We start from the raw sequence: 16,461 nt of genomic DNA, 5'->3' as shown, positions 1-16,461 counted from the left end.
AGGGTAAAGCAATATTGGTAGATGTCGACCGTTTTGTTCAACCCTATGTCTCTCACTCATTGCATTACCATCATTGCAGGCATTAATGGCCCTGTTTGTTCTGGCATCGAAAGATGGCTGGGTTAGTATCATGCATACAGGACTGGATGCTGTTGGGATAGATGAACAAGTAAGTAAACAAAAGATAAATATTTTGTTAACATTTCTAAAGACAAATTGATTTGTAGAATATCATAAATATTTTGCAAGCTAAAAACTGTTCAGGGCCCATTTTAACAAAGCAATCATAGCGATAGATGACTTTGTGAAACATGACCATTCTACAGTTGTATTTCAATAATATGTGGCATATATACCATTCTGAACAACAGTTTTATCTATACAAAAAGTGACATGACGAGTTGTATCTAATGTTGTATGTACGTCACAGTAGGGAGCAAATTCAATTAACCTAATTTTGCATTTTATTCTCTAGGGATGTTATTCATAAATATCATTAACTTTGTATTGCAGCCAATAGAAAACTACAACGAGTGGCGATTATTGTATTTCATTTCCTTCCTCCTGCTTGTCGGATTCTTTGTCTTGAACATGTTCGTCGGCGTTGTGGTAGAGAACTTTCACAAGTGCCGAGAATCACAAGAGATGGAAGAGCGAGCTGTACGAGCTGCAAAGCGCCAGCAGAAATTGGAACGTAAACGAAAGAGTGAGGACCCTAAGAATCTCTCTGGTTCGTATTGTCCTACTGAGTCTGGCGACCACATTAACAAGGCTGATTTCACTCAATTTCATCACCATTTCATGATGAGACTGAATGCTGCATGCACACAACTAGTTTTCTCTCATGTGAATATTTCATCAATAACACAGTTTCAATTCATTACTAATTCTCAACTAATACCTGATACTTTACTAGCGATCCCATATCCTTCCTTTTCTTTAAGACTAAAAACTAATTTCCCAATTCTTGTCATAACTTGTCTGTCTAAAATCTTAGACAAGTTATAGCACTATTATATTTTCTTCTACTATCTCTGTTGCTCCAGCTACTCTTTACATCCTATTTAAAATGTAGTTGGACTTACGGCATGGTCTTCAGCAAAGTTGTGTGCTGAGTCCCTCTCTTTTACTTGCTGATGCAGACCTTACCAAAGCCTTGTTATGTGTTTTAGTTCTACATGAATGCTTGCCTGAAGTAAATTACATGTATTTTTAGGAATGCACAATTTTATCACAAAATAGGATACTGCTCAAAGCACTATATTATTTTAAACTGAAAAGATCTTAACTGGACATGTCAATCTTTCTAATTTGTAAAACTGTTGCTGTCTTTTCTCGCAGCACAAATTATCAAATCATGTGTTTATCTTATCTTTATTAAAGTTGTACAAGTTCATTTTATTTGATTACAATTTTTACATTTTGACAATCTGATTGAAGATATGTATTGAAAAGTTAAGTTTTATGAATGAAATCGGTATGACATGTCAGTTGAAGGCCAATCCACCCCTGCAAGATATAGATGTAGTGTAGTGAGAGATATTCCCAATCTCATTACAATAAGATTTTTTACTGTGATGCAACACCTCTATACATGCAGATCTGACTTGTCCTCTATGGAAGAACCTGTCAGGTGAACTTTCTTATCAGCCTCTCAGCATCGAGGCTTCTAAATTCTCTGTAAGAGTGACAGAAGCATTCAGTCCAGCATATCAGACTGCTGTATTTTGAAAATGAACTTAACTAAAAGTTCCAAATGTTCCACGCTATCATACCCTTGTGGGTATTTTATGTCATTTCTGAGCTCCATTGCATCTACACCCCTGAGGGAGTACCTTCAAAGGAATATTTGTGTTCTGTGCGTGTCTTCTGTTGTTAAAACTGAAAATTCCGAATTAAAAGTAAATAAAGAAATGGAGCAGAATTGTTTCTGTAAGTTGACATCTGATTGTCTCAAGAACCCACACATCCTTCATTTAGGAGGGGGTCAAAGTTCGCTCGGGTTTCACCTGACGCAGCCTTCCATGTTTTGATGTGAGATCTTCACCCAGAGAGGTATCATTTCGGAGTAAAACATCTTATTTTAATGAGGTTGGGGTATTGCACACATGATCTGTGAAAGCTGACTTGCTCGCATTACTAACACTCAGGGACATCACCCAATCATCATGTTCATTATTTCATGATTTTATGATTTTTATTTTTGTAAATGATTGAGTTTTGTTGCACTTTATTTGATTAATCCTCTCTTCTTTCTTTAACAAATCACATGAACAGTTTTAACACATGGTACTTGTTTTCATCATTTTCTGTTTGAAGCAGGCTTTTTGTTCGTTTCATTGTTTGATTATTAACATTGGCACTGAGATGTATTTGTTCATGTGTTTCACCTCTTTGGTTGTAACATCACATCCATCATTCACCTTTATACAAACATGTCACTTTAAGGAGAGTACAATGGAAGTCAAATCATTATAGAAATAAAGTGGCTTATTGTACATGAGAGACGTACATTTAGTTAATTTTACTGGAGAAAAAATCATCTTTGAAACTGATGTCTGGTTTCACATTTCAAATTTGAAAGAACATTTCACAGACTAAAACGCATTATCTAATCGATTGCGTTATCCAGGTGTGAGTTCCTGGTTTCACACAAACTTACGTCCCTTGAAATCTGTGAATTGTGTTTTCCTTAACTGTGTTTAGACGTAGGTTGACCAGTTTTTTATAGATTTAACTAGATCAAAAGCCTCGCTATTTTATATCTAACTTATTGAATTTTTAGTAGCATCTTATAGTTTTCAAGTCTATATGATTGGCTTCCATTGTAATCTCCTTGGGATAAATATTTCATTCTCATCATAGATAACAACTTGATCATCTCATACTGTGATTACATACCGTATTCGACGTAATAAGCGCCCAGGGCACTCTCAAAATGAGAAATAGGGGGCTCTTATTAGAATATAATTTTGGTGAAAGAGTTGAAAGATCGTAATTTTCGTGGTTTATGCTGACAGCCTGAAATGATACAAAAGAAAAGTCTGTGCATATTATACACGACAGATATATTTTTCCTGAATTTAATTCCCCTTTATGAAGGGAAAGTTGGCTATTGGAAAGTCATTGGATACATCTGGGAATGCTTGTAGACACCCCTCCCTCTTCATTCTCAGGAAAACATCTTTTCAAGCTAACAGTTCGTTTATGGCAGTCTTCTGATTCGATACAATTTGTCAAGGGGTGGTCAAGATTTTGAATGTAGATATGTAGAATGTAGAATCTATGCCAAACTCAAGTTTGAAGGAAGCATTTCGATTGCTTATTGATTTCAAGATGATGAGCAAGAGAAATTCTGAGCGATGGTGACCTCACTTCCGAAATAAAGCCATGGCTGTGAATGGGCCAAGGGTATTTATCAAAATAGAATGGAGATGTCATACCCTGTATTATCGAGGATGGTGGGGAACAGGATTATGTGTATGTAACTTATCATGTCTTTGGAAAGGGCAATGAGGATATGTTTGTCTTTCACAAACCCTAAATAGGAAATAATATTCTACAAATGCATTTCATGTCAACATTTACATAATCCCTTCTTTTAACAAGATATTTTCAGTGGCATTATATTTCCACATAAGTTCAAGTAGTAAACTAACCATTTAAGTACGTAAAGGTGTATTTGATCAAACATTTTTTCTTTTCTTTATTTTTTATTAGTTGTTTTACAAAATCTTTAGCCTAAAATTCAATGTAAGTAATTTTCTACTTTCAGATTAGTACTGCTACGAATGATTGAAAAGCAAACAAGTTTTAACATTGCAAGATACAGAAAGATAACTGATTGAGATTTTTGTGAAAAATAAAGATTTTTGTATATTTTATTCACCGTTCCCAATGAACAGGGGTGAGAATATATCAGCTTCTTTTGGACTTCTTTTTGGACAAAACAAGAAATTGTCAAAAGTCTTACAGTTTTTTTGGTCAGTCAGTCCATAAACTAACTAAAAAAATACTCAGGTAGAATAAATACCCTTCACATATCCTCACCTAAATTTCAATTTGGTAATAAAAATTATTCTGATAAAGTATTTTTTATACCAGCAATATAAAATGATAGTATTTAAAATTGTATAATATTTCAATGGCTGAATTAACTTTTGATCATATGAATTTATTTTTGGCTGAAAATTCATGATTTGGCTGGATGGTTATACAGGTTCATAAATGTTCTAGTTTGGTACACAACAAACCACCCATAAAGACAAGTCAAGACAGCTTTTCTTCCTTGTTTTGGGTCAAATGGAAAGTCACACGTCAAATTTTCTGTCATTACCCGGTACTAAGAGCTGTACGACTCTAATTGAGAATAAAAGTAACAAGATATAAACTGTATCAAGAGCACATAAATTACAGGCAGAATTTGAAATAGGATTTTTTTAAATAAAAATTCAAAGAAAAAGAAATCTTTTGAAAGCCTATTAGGGGATCCATATTCAGCCCAATTATAACACCTGAGCACTGTTCCACACAGTCATCAGTGTGGTATATTGTCGTCTATGTTAAAGCATGAGAGTAATTGTTGATTTAGCTTTATCTACAGAGGAGAAGAGAAGAGTTATATATGCTTCCAAAAGATCTCAGTATATGATAATAAAAAAATGATCACCGTTACTTTTTCTCTGGGTATATTTCAAAACATGTACTTAATATTATATGCATCACATGGACTGAAGAAAGTTCTCCTGTATATACGATGCTCAAGCTTGCATCCCTAGCCAACTCTTGATATATGTTATATTACTCTAGCTGCATTTATCTGGAATGACCCCAAGTGTCTCGCCTCCCAATGACATGTATCCTCGTTCATTCCCTATGACGCAACCCATCCCTTTTTCTCAGCATCCACAGCATCCTTGTCTTCATGAAATGTACACAAATATGCAGCTCTTCCCAACTGCTCCCATACCAATACCAGTGTGTTGTTAGATAGCTTGCATTGACATGTCCTTGTGCAGCATCATTGTAGTGTAGAATGTTGCCAGGAAAACAGCACCACCAATTCTATCAGATTTTATTTGAAGTTTCAAGCTCATTTCTAATTCACACTTCAATTCTTTATTTCTTCTGGTGTTCAAAGAAGGGAATATTTTTGGTAAATGTTAAGAATTTTTCTTCTGGTTTTGTAGGGGTTTTTTAAAATATACTGTGGCAGATGTAATTTTACACTGAACAGTCTTTCATTCCTTTTCTTAAGAGGGGATCTTTTTTAAACGAATTGTGTTGGTAATAAATGGTTCTGATGGTGATGGTGGCTATGCATTTAAGGCAACCCGTCCTTTTGTGTCTAATACCCCTAGTCTAGCTGTCTGATGTCAAATATGCAATAGATATACTCCATTTACACCTGAAAGCTATTAGTATAGCTAGTAGATTTCATATGCATCAATGGATTGATTTTGGAGGATAAAATGTAAAAAGAAATTAACAGATATTTGTTTTTTTAAATTGAACAGTTAGATATTGTTTTGCCAAGATCCTTTTGGAACTACGCATGGCTTAAAATTACAGGAAATTGTACTCTCAACTGGTGTGGGGTTTGATATTTTTGCACTTTCACAATCAGGGTTTGATGTTTATGAGGCCCTTAATTCTGCATGTTGTTTGAAGATAGTGAGTAGTGTTTCTTGCATTGTTACAATAACCAGCCAGACTCAGTTTAGTGTTGTTTAGTGTTGTATTGTAGTTCAAATTGGCAATCCATAGTCAAGTGACGAGTCATGTGATCTGGATTGATGAGTCATGTGATCTGGATTGATGAGTCATGTGACCTGGATTGACAAGTCATGTGATCTGGAGATGTCATGTGACCAGGAAGAAGGTGATGTACTGAAGAAAAAAAGTAGTATGTTGAAATGTGCTATTTCTTGTCTTTTGAATAAATGCTTTATGGAAGGGCTATTAGTCCTATGTAAATTTGGCATGGTGTTTGGGTTAATGCCATTTTTATAAAACACATTGCAAGATTAGGATAGTTAAGTGGTATTGTATGATGCTGATAAACAGACAAATGATAGTTTAGTAGTGGTAGTGTCATGGACTTGTATGAATTGCATCTGTCAACCATCATGTAGATTATTTGTGAATGTGATTGTAGATTTCATAACAGTAAGGAATATCGTTTAATCATAAATTCATCATTTCTTTTCTCATTATTACTTTCATTGCTCTCTACAAAATGCTAAAAAGATCTGATTTTGATTCTGTTGATATTTCAGAAAAAATGTTTTCTAAAACTTTGAAATTCTGCTTTTGAGTTAGATATAATTATTTTTCTTTTTTAAATTCTTAGAATAAATGTAGTTGTTATGCAGCTGTGCTTCTTATACATATGTAAATATATACTGCAGCTTCCGTCTCGGCTTCATTTACTCTTCACCTGTGCTTCAGTGCTGTGGCAAAAACATCGCAACACACAGGAGAGTTATCAGTGTAGTATTCAATACTAGTCCCATTTATCTACAGGTCTGTTCATGTGATTTGTTAAAGAAGGGATGGTAGTGTCAAATTTCTGAAAAAATATTAATGGTCTTTATCAAACAATTTCTTTTACTAATTCAATCTTTTAAAGATGTGATTTTCTTGTTTGGATGTCTATTCTTCTGTATATAACAGATACTGATAGTATTTCATGTGTACTTTAAATGATTGGATACAAATTTATTTCAGAAATTAAGATTTTTTGTGATGATATGGTTCAGGTTTTCATTTTTGTTTTGCCTAACTATTTCTTCAGAGTTGAGTGAACCTCCGTACTGGGCTCCCTACTCTCGTCCACGTCTGCTCATTCATACCGTCATCAACAGCAAATACTTTGACCTTGCCATTGCTGGGGTCATTGGGCTCAATGTCATCACCATGGCAATGGAATATTACATGATGCCCCAGGTAAATATTGGATACAGATGCATGGTTTAAAGAGGGCATCCAGAGAAACTTTTGATTACCAGTCTGAGATGAATGATTAAGTAACTGTTGTATCAAAGTGTGACGTCAGCATTGTGAACTGCTTGTAAAAGCATTGTCATTCAGGCAGAAGTTACTTTTTTCTTGAAAATGTCACTCACTCATGCATTCATACAAACTAATTATAACCTCTAAGCCTAATTTTATACCTCAGTGCAAAGTTGCAATATATTAACTCTTTATGTGTCAGTAGATAAAACATTTTGATTGTCTAAGGTGCCACAATTCAATGTGCACAGTTGTGTCCCTTTGGCCACGTATGATCGTCGGTTTGAATCATGGTTTGCCCCATTAATGTTTCTTGCTCTGTCAACACCATCCCCGTGCTCGCGGGTTTCACCCCAAGTGACAACCATCAGAGTGAGCGAGTTGGGCTTAACGCCGCTTTGAACAGTATTCCAGTTATATTGCGGTGTGTCAGTTTAATGTCGGGGGGAAAGCCCGAAGTTATGCAGGTTGCAGACGTTTACTACTTCGATGAAACCTACGAGCACGGATATTGTGCTGACAAACCTAGAAGCTTAATCAGGGTGCAACCATCAGAGACCTGCATCATTAAGGGCTTTCCTTCCACATTATGCTGACACATGATATAAGTGAAATACTCTTCAAGGCGGCATTAAACCAACCAACTCACTGACTCACTCTGATGTGATGATTACAATAGCTGCTGGATATGTAAAATATTGGAATGATGACCTTTGTGCTCATTGTACTCCAGTTGCATTCACATTATCAGTCACTGGTATGCTTCATTATCAGTCACTGGTATGTGTCATTACCAGTGACTGGTATGCTTCATTACCAGTCACTGGTATGTGTCATTATCAGTCACTGGTATGCTTCATTACCAGTCACTGGTATGTGTCATTATCAGTCACTGGTATGCTTCATTATAAGTCATTGGTACGCTTCATTACCAGTCACTGGTATGCTTCATTATCAGTCACTGGTATGCTTCATTACCAGTCACTGGTATGTGTCATTATCAGTCACTGGTATGCTTCATTATCAGTCACTGGTATGTGTCATTATCAGTCACTGGTATGCTTCATTATCAGTCACTGGTATGCTTCATTACCAGTCACTGGTATGTGTCATTATCAGTCACTGGTATGTGTCATTATCAGTCACTGGTATGCTTCATTATCAGTCACTGGTATGCTTCATTATCAGTCACTGGTATGCTTCATTATCAGTCACTGGTATGCTTTGTCCAGGCTTTGTAACTTTCTACAGGCTAAACGTGATTTTGCTGCACCATTAGACACAAAAATGAACGTTGTATTTCTTAATTACCTCCCTGAACAGGCAGTAGGGGACTTGTCTAGAAGATAGCTTTGATTATCTATTGATGTTGTTTTCCACAGGAGCTGGAGTTCGCTCTGAAGATCTTCAACTACTTCTTCACCAGTGTCTTCATCCTTGAAGCTATCATGAAAATAGTAGCCCTTGGATTCCTCCGATATATGAGAGACAGGTAAAGAACTAAGTTGCCTGGAAAATGATAGCTCTTGGATTCCTCCGATATATGAAAGATAGGTAAGGAAATCAGTTGCCTGGAAAAGTGTAGCTCTTGGATCCCTCCGATATATGAGAGATAGGGAAGGAAATCAGTTGCCTGGAACATAGCTCTTTGATTCCTCCGATATATGAGAGACAGGTAAGGAAATCAGTTGTCTGAAAAATAGTAGCTCTTGGATTCCTCTGATATATGAGAGATAGGTAAGGAAATCAGTTGCCTGGAAAATAGTAGCACTTGGATTCCTCCGATATATGAGTGACAGGTTAAGAAATCAGTTGTCTGGAAAATAATAGCTCTCGGATTCCTCTGATAGATAGGTAAGGAAATCAGTTGCTAGAAACTTAGATTTCTTAAATATATTTGAAACCAATATCGATACTACTTGTGAAAATTGTAGCATTTGATTATGTTTTGTACATTGCTGAAAGAGATACTTTAGATATGCAGATATGTTTTAATAATATTTTGGATTCATCAGATGCAAAGCGATAATGTATGGTTATGATGTGGTAGGTATATTGAGATAATGTTCAATGACAATAGTTCTGTACTTCATGAGTACTTAAGGAGTGACATATCTATGGATGTGGACAGCATTACTTGGTGTTTCGGAGACTGTATGACTGAAGACACATTTACATAACTGGGTGTCCTATTGCAGATGGAACCAGCTGGATATGCTGATTGTCATTCTGTCCATATTTGGCATCATCCTGGAAGAGATGAAAACCTACATCATTCCAATCAACCCTACCATCATCCGTGTCATGCGAGTACTTCGCATTGCAAGAGGTAAGACATCAGTCAGTGACATCAACCGCATTGCACATGTCCCTATGATGTTACCTTGTCTTGCAGAGTTGATGTGGCTGAAGATTGTTTACCTGTCCCAATGATGTTAACTTGTCTTGCAGAGTTGATGTGACTAAAGATTGTTTACCTGTCCCAATGATGTTATCTTGTCTTGCAGAGTTGATGTGACTGAAGATTGTTTTACCTGTCCCAATGATGTTAACTTGTCTTGCAGAGTTGATGTGACTGAAGATTGTTTACCTGTCCCAATGATGTTAACTTGTCTTGCAGAGTTGATGTGACTGAAGATTGTTTTACCTGTCCCAATGATGTTAACTTGTCTTGCAGAGTTGATGTGACTGAAGATTATTTTACCTGTACCATTGATGTTATTTTATTGTTGTACAGTGTTGAAGTGACTGAAGATTGTTTTACCTGTCCCAATGGTGTTATCTTGTCTTGCAGAGTTGATGTGACTGAAGATTGTTTTACCTGTCCCAATGGTGTTATCTTGTCTTGCAGAGTTGATGTGACTGAAGATTGTTTTACCTGTCCCAATGATATTTATTACCTTGACTTGTTGTGTTGAAGTAACCAAAGAGTTTTTGTTCTTCACTCATGATGTTACCCTTTTCTCTTGCAGTGTTGAAGTTACTGAAGATGGCCAAGGGTATCCGTGCCTTGCTAGATACTGTGATACAAGCATTGCCTCAGGTGGGCAACCTAGGGCTGTTGTTCTTCCTACTGTTTTTCATATTTGCTGCGCTGGGTGTGGAGCTCTTTGGAAGGCTAGGTAAGTACCATGTGTTGGTGGCATAGGTAATCAATATTCGAAAGCGAAGTTTTCATGTGAATGGACTATGGTAGTGTTTTAAGCCTCTACTGTGCTATGTAGGATAGCACAATGGTTAGTGCACATTACTTGTTGTACACAAGGTCCAGGTTTTGATTCCCATCACAACAAGGTGAAGCCAGTTCTTGGTGTACTCTATTTTATGACTTATTCCTTTTATGGCCCCTGATGAAGTGTTTGCTCATGCTATCAGCCACTTGATTGTCATGTCCAGACTGTGTATTACAAAACCACTAATGAATAACTGTAATAGTCTATGCTGCTATAGAATTACGTTCACTCACATTCATATTTGAAAATTATGGAATTAAATTGAGTGATTTCTCTGGTACTTAATGGGGGCATGGGTTGCCCAGTCGTCTAAGGTGCCGCGATTCGCTGTATAGAGTTGCGTCCCTAGGGATTCGAATTGTGCATTCGAATCCCGGTTCGCCCCGATTATGTTTCTAGGTTTGTCAGCACCATACCCGTGCTCATGGATTTCACCGAAGTGGTAAACGTCTGAGACATGCATCACTTTGGGCTTTCCTCCCACATTAAGCTGACACGCCGTGATATAACTGGAATACTGTTAAAAGCGGTGTTAATCCCAACTCACTCACTCACTTTGGTACTTACTTCAATGGATTGGGTGGTCATGCTTGGTGACTTGGTTAACTTCATTGATTGTTACAGTATCATACTCCCAACAACATCAATCATGATAATGATCACTGGATTGACAGGTCAAGACCCGATTGTTTACAGGCTGCAAAATATGGCTTTAGTATTGCTGGGTGCAGCGCTGGGCATCACCCAAACACTTACTTTTGTTATGAATTATAATTGTGGCAGGTGCTACTGGTAGAGCAGGACATGCTTACCCTTTAAAGGGAACACCTGGTGTCATCACTGATTTTCAGTGATCCATTCATATAATTTTCATCACTGTTTTGCTTTTTAAGCCCCTAAAAATGTTTCGGGAGATAATCAAGACTGATTATTCATGGGCGTTGACATTTTGAATTCCTTTGGCAGAGTGCTCCCAATACCACCCTTGTGAGGGTCTTGGAGAGCATGCTCACTTCCGCAACTTTGGTATGGCATTCCTGACACTGTTCCGTGTGGCTACGGGTGATAACTGGAATGGAATAATGAAGGTAAGACAGTTCGGTTCTGACTTGTATGTTAAATACAGTAATTACAGTTTCATATATCAGGACCTCCAGACAGAAAATAGATTTCCCCTTCTCCCCTGTATGTGATGATAGATGGAGTTTAGGAAGTGACCTTGTGAGATGACTTGACATTTTCACCATACTCATTTTGTTCTCCTCAATGTCAGAATCAATATTCAAGATACTTTTAGCACCTTGGGCTTTCCTCTCGCATCAAGTTGACATCTGTAACACAACTGAAATACTGTTCTAGGTGACATTAAAACAAACTCACTCAAGATATTTGGGGGCATTGGTGGCCCAGTCGTCTAGGGCGCCACGATTCGCTGTGCAGAGTTACGTCCCTTGGGCACGCCAGAAACCTATGATTGTGGGTTCGAATCCCGGTTCACCCCAATTATGTTTGTAGGTTTGTCAGCTCCATACCCATGCTCGTTGGTTTCACCGAAGTGGTAAATGTCTGAGACCTGCATCACTTCAGGCTTTCATCCCATATTAAGCTGACACGCTGTGATATAACTGGAATACTGTTAAAAGCGGCGTTGAACCCAACTCACTCACTCACTCACTCACTCACTCAAGATAATTTTAGCACCTTGGGCTTTCCTCTCACATCAAGTTGACATACTGTAATACAACTGAAATACTGTTCTAGGTGACATTAAAACAAACTCACTCAAGATAATTTTACAAATGTATAGGTGAGCGACAGAAACAGAGAAGTAGCCTTCCTTTGTCTCCAGACGTCAGAACATAGTGTATGTTTGTTTCAGGACACATTGAGAGACAACTGTGACGCAACGGACAACTGTCTGAGGAACTGTTGTGTCAGTCCCATCATCGCCCCCGTCTACTTTGTCGTGTTTGTACTCATGGCCCAGTTCGTCCTCGTCAATGTCGTGGTGGCTGTGCTGATGAAACACCTAGAGGTATGTTCACATTGTGTACATTTCAGTTGGTAAAAAACTTCAAGCCTTGGCCATTTAACCAAATCAAAATCCATTTCTCATTGAAATAACAGTCGACAAACATTATTTATAATTACATACTTGCATACATAAGCAAGTCTAAATGTAATTGTTTATGTATGAGATTAATGTTTCTGTTTCCTAGAGAACATTTGCCAATATAGGTGTGTTTTGTTAGAAATGGTGGAGGTTCAGGATAGATGGATGGTTCTGGTTTGTCTTCACGAGTTTCATGCATTTTAATTCACTTGGGTGTGGGATTTGAAAATTGTTGTGATTTTATGAACATTTGTTGAAATATGTTACATGTATTTTGTGGTGATGGTTTGTTAAGATTGTGATCACGTTTGATATTGATTTTATTATTAAACTGTTTGGTAGGTATATTCAATAGGATTTAGAAATGAAATAGAGCAATAGAGGAACTATTTTGCTGTGCAGCATGATAATGAGTGCTGTGTCATCATCATTGCCAGTTGAGCTAGCGTAGGAATTGACTGTTTTGCTTGTGTATTGAATATTACATTTGCAGTGACTCTATCACATTATGACGATCACGTAGATGCCCAATTCAAACCAATGCATCTAGTTCTCATATATGAAACAGGTCATGTATTTCAGACTAATTGTGATTCATCGTTTTGTTAAGTAGTTACAAGATATGAGCCCCATTAGAAATATGTATGGCCTTATGTTGTAGATAATATGAAATAGGTTTGACTTGATGTGAAGATAGGGTTTTCAGCTCTAGGTGCTATGAATAGTTGCTTCTGGTATACTTCACAGTTGACCAGCTATACTTCACAGTTGACCAGCTATACTTCTGTCCTTACAAAAGTAAATACTGATTGGATGTGACAAACATTTATGATTGTGATATTTTCACTGAAACACAGAGAACAGGATTCCCAATATACGCTCCCTCGGACTTGGAGGATGATGAGGATTTTTTTTCTCTGGATGATGACCATGATGATGATGATGATGATGATGATGATGATGATGATGATGTTGATAAAGAACAGGTCAAAATTTGATTGTTTTGTTTTTTAATCAGATTTCAAATTTCTGAGTGCTTTTTGCCACATATTTCCTGACTGCCTGAAAAAGATGTTTAAGATTTCAAGAAAAACATCCCTTTACTCTGTGCTGTTTTCAACCTTTCTTCACAACATTTCAACACAGGAGCACTTTTGTGTGTGTGTGTATATATATATATGCACCAATTGCTGATTCAGCTAAATAAATCCTTTATCTTCACATATAACACAAGATCTGTTTTCATATCAGTCATTGATTTCTTTTCATGACTTATCACAATCTGCAGTTTGAAATATTTTTCACCGCAACTTTCTTTTTTTTTTCAATTCTTACATTTTGAAACTACAATGACTGTGCCTTCACTTGCATAAATCTATTATCTTCACATATGACCAATATATATTTGTGAATGAATTTGACCCAAAATGACCTATACATCTGTCCATCACCTCAACATAAGTCATTGTTTGTAATTCAGAACTTCACGCTTGTCTTACCAGAATGCAAGGGCCCAGATTCCCAAGGATTTGTTGTACAACCATGACCCCAATTTGATCTGACCTTGACACCAATTTGACCTGACCTTGACCCCTATCCCAGTCTGACATAGTGAAGCGCTGGAATATTGTTGCCCCAATTATGTGCCCTTATTGAGCGTGTTACTTGGCTCTTGTTGTATGCTGACGCTACAAGCTCTGCTCTCCTATATTGTAATGTCTTCAGGTATGGAATGGGTTTGAGCTTCTGAGAGTGATTATGTGATTTGTTTGTAATCTACACCTCTTTTCCAGAGCATTTCATGATGTTAAATGACAGATTTTTCAAATTGAAATTCAAAATTTGAATTATTTTTTTATGTTCCCACCAAGTGTGTGATTTAACACCTCAAAACAATCATCACGTTTGAATATTTACTGTTTGAAAATGCACTGTTTGAAAACTCTGTCACTAGATTATTGGTCTACCTATCCCACTTGCTAATGACGTCTGGCATGCATATCTTTCTCTTGTGCACGGCATGTTTAGGAGACGTACAAGTATAAAGAGTTGGATGACGAGGTTGAGGAGGAATTGCGCCTTGAGATGGCAGCACGCAATGAAAAACAGGCAGAAATGATAGAAATGAAGGTGAGATAAGGGAGATAAATCTAATAAGAACTCTCCTGTTTTGTGGAGGTCGGAAACTTCTCCCAGGTGTCTAGTAGCCATTTTGTTTTTCATGTATTGATTTTAGTTTTTTATTAATTAGCAATCAATAAAATATTTGAGGGATTTTATTTTGTACTTCTTACCCTTTTTCTTTTCATCACATATTTGAATTCAGCATTTTCAATCACTTTTCTCCCACATTGCATGGCTGCACTGACACAAACTGCACAAAATCAGATTGACTACTTTTTCTCTATTTTTCACTTTTGGTAGATTTTCAGAAATATATTTTCATCTAGTGTTTAGTTTTACACAGATGTATTCTTCAAATTGTATATTTTGTATATGATTTACATTGTATATCGCTGTACTCGGGTACTCTGGGATATACCACCTGTTTAGCAGAAGCATGTGGATTATTGCATGCCTGTTGCCTTAAAGCATGATCCATTGCACAACCTCCATGTCATCCATAAGTTGTTGAAGCCTTTAATAAGACAAATGAATATGAAAAATGTAGGCCTTTTATTAATAAGTGTAAGTTGTATCAGTTAATCAATTACAATGTATTATATTATGACATGTTAATGATACCTGCTGCAATATTGATAATAAAAATTAAAAGATAAAGATTAATTATAATTTTCAGTTGAAACATTTATGTTTCAGTGTTTATGTTTCATCATTTGATCAGCTTGATGAAAAATTAAAAGGATCCATATTATTTATGAGCAATTACTCCCACTGTGAAGTCTTTCAATAAACTACCACGAATATGTTGTGTTTAAAAACAGTCCAGCAGAAATAAACAGACTGTGGCTGGACATGTATATATCGAAGTACTCACTTCTTGACTATCAAGAGGAGGGCACATGTGGCCCAGTTGTCTTAAGTTTCGTCTCTGGGTTTGTCAGCACCATACCCATGCTCTTTGGTTTCACCGAAGTGGTAAACATCTGAGACCTGCATCACTTCTGGCTTTCCTGACCGCCTCCGTGATCTAATGGTAGAGCGTCTGCCCGGAGAGCAGAAGGTCCGGGTTTCAATCCCCAGCCGCGTCATACCAAAAGACGTTAAAAGATGGTACTTGTTGTTACCCTGTCTGGCGCTCGGCATTAAGGGGCTAAAACAAGGACTGGTTGGCTCGGAGTCAGTATACTGTGTCTGAGTGGGGTATTCATGTTAAACTGCGGCATGGTATCTCAGTGTGCTAGCACTATAAATTGGCATCAGTCCGGACTAGTACAAGCAGCCACACACACACACACATATATACACGTACATGCACGTCGCTATATAAGTGCAATAATCTTGGACGCGACGTTAAACCCGATTTCACCTCACCTCTGGCTTTCCTCCCACATTAAGCTGACACGCCGCGATATAACCAGAATACTGTAAAAAGTGGTATTAAGCCGAACTCACTCACTCACTCTGTCAAGAAACGATAATGATTTCTTCTATCAAAGCGGTTGTTGGTTTATGATCCTTCTCCAAATTTCATACTTTTTCATAACTTTTTCTGATCTTAAATCCCCCGTGAGGATTAAAAAATACCCCTAATAACTAATGTAGGTCTTGGGTGGTCTGAATGTCGACTGATAATGAACTTGGATTGTGACCACCAGGGATGACGTCACCTGATCCTTGCTGACAGTGTCCACCACTGGTTCATCTGGCCCATGCTTGATTAGCGGGACCACCTCCGTGGTCTAGAGGTAGAGCGTCTGCCTGGAGAGCAGAAGGTCCGGGGTTCCATCCCCGGACGCGTCATACCAAAAGACATTAAAAGATGGTACTTGTTACCCTGTCTGGCACTCGGCATTAAGTGGCTAAAACAAGGACTGGTCGGCTCGGAGTCAGTATACTGTGTCTGAGTGGGGTATTCATGTTAAACTGCGGCACGGTATCTCAGTGAGCTAGCACTATAAATCGGCATCAGTCCGGACT

General features: G+C 37.4%; 1 protein-coding gene across 1 annotated transcript in view; it reads left to right on the top strand.

The window, feature by feature from the left end:
- Nucleotides 1-16,461, top strand: part of LOC124137973 (voltage-dependent T-type calcium channel subunit alpha-1I-like) — a 175,233-nt gene that overhangs the window by 141,571 nt on the left and 17,201 nt on the right. Inside the window, exons 27-35 of the mRNA XM_048400970.1 lie at nt 80-169; nt 514-730; nt 6,797-6,948; nt 8,397-8,506; nt 9,213-9,343; nt 9,987-10,136; nt 11,214-11,335; nt 12,127-12,282; nt 13,218-13,346. Coding sequence (XP_048256927.1) covers nt 80-169; nt 514-730; nt 6,797-6,948; nt 8,397-8,506; nt 9,213-9,343; nt 9,987-10,136; nt 11,214-11,335; nt 12,127-12,282; nt 13,218-13,346 — 1,257 coding nt within the window. The remainder of the gene's footprint in view (nt 1-79; nt 170-513; nt 731-6,796; nt 6,949-8,396; nt 8,507-9,212; nt 9,344-9,986; nt 10,137-11,213; nt 11,336-12,126; nt 12,283-13,217; nt 13,347-16,461) is intronic.

Source organism: Haliotis rufescens, unplaced genomic scaffold (genome assembly GCF_023055435.1).
Source record: "Haliotis rufescens isolate VD_foot unplaced genomic scaffold, xgHalRufe1.0.p SCAF_20, whole genome shotgun sequence".
NCBI lineage: Eukaryota > Metazoa > Mollusca > Gastropoda > Lepetellida > Haliotidae > Haliotis > Haliotis rufescens.
The sequence above is the reverse complement of the archived record's forward strand: the minus strand, read 5'-3'. Positions and strand labels throughout refer to the sequence as shown.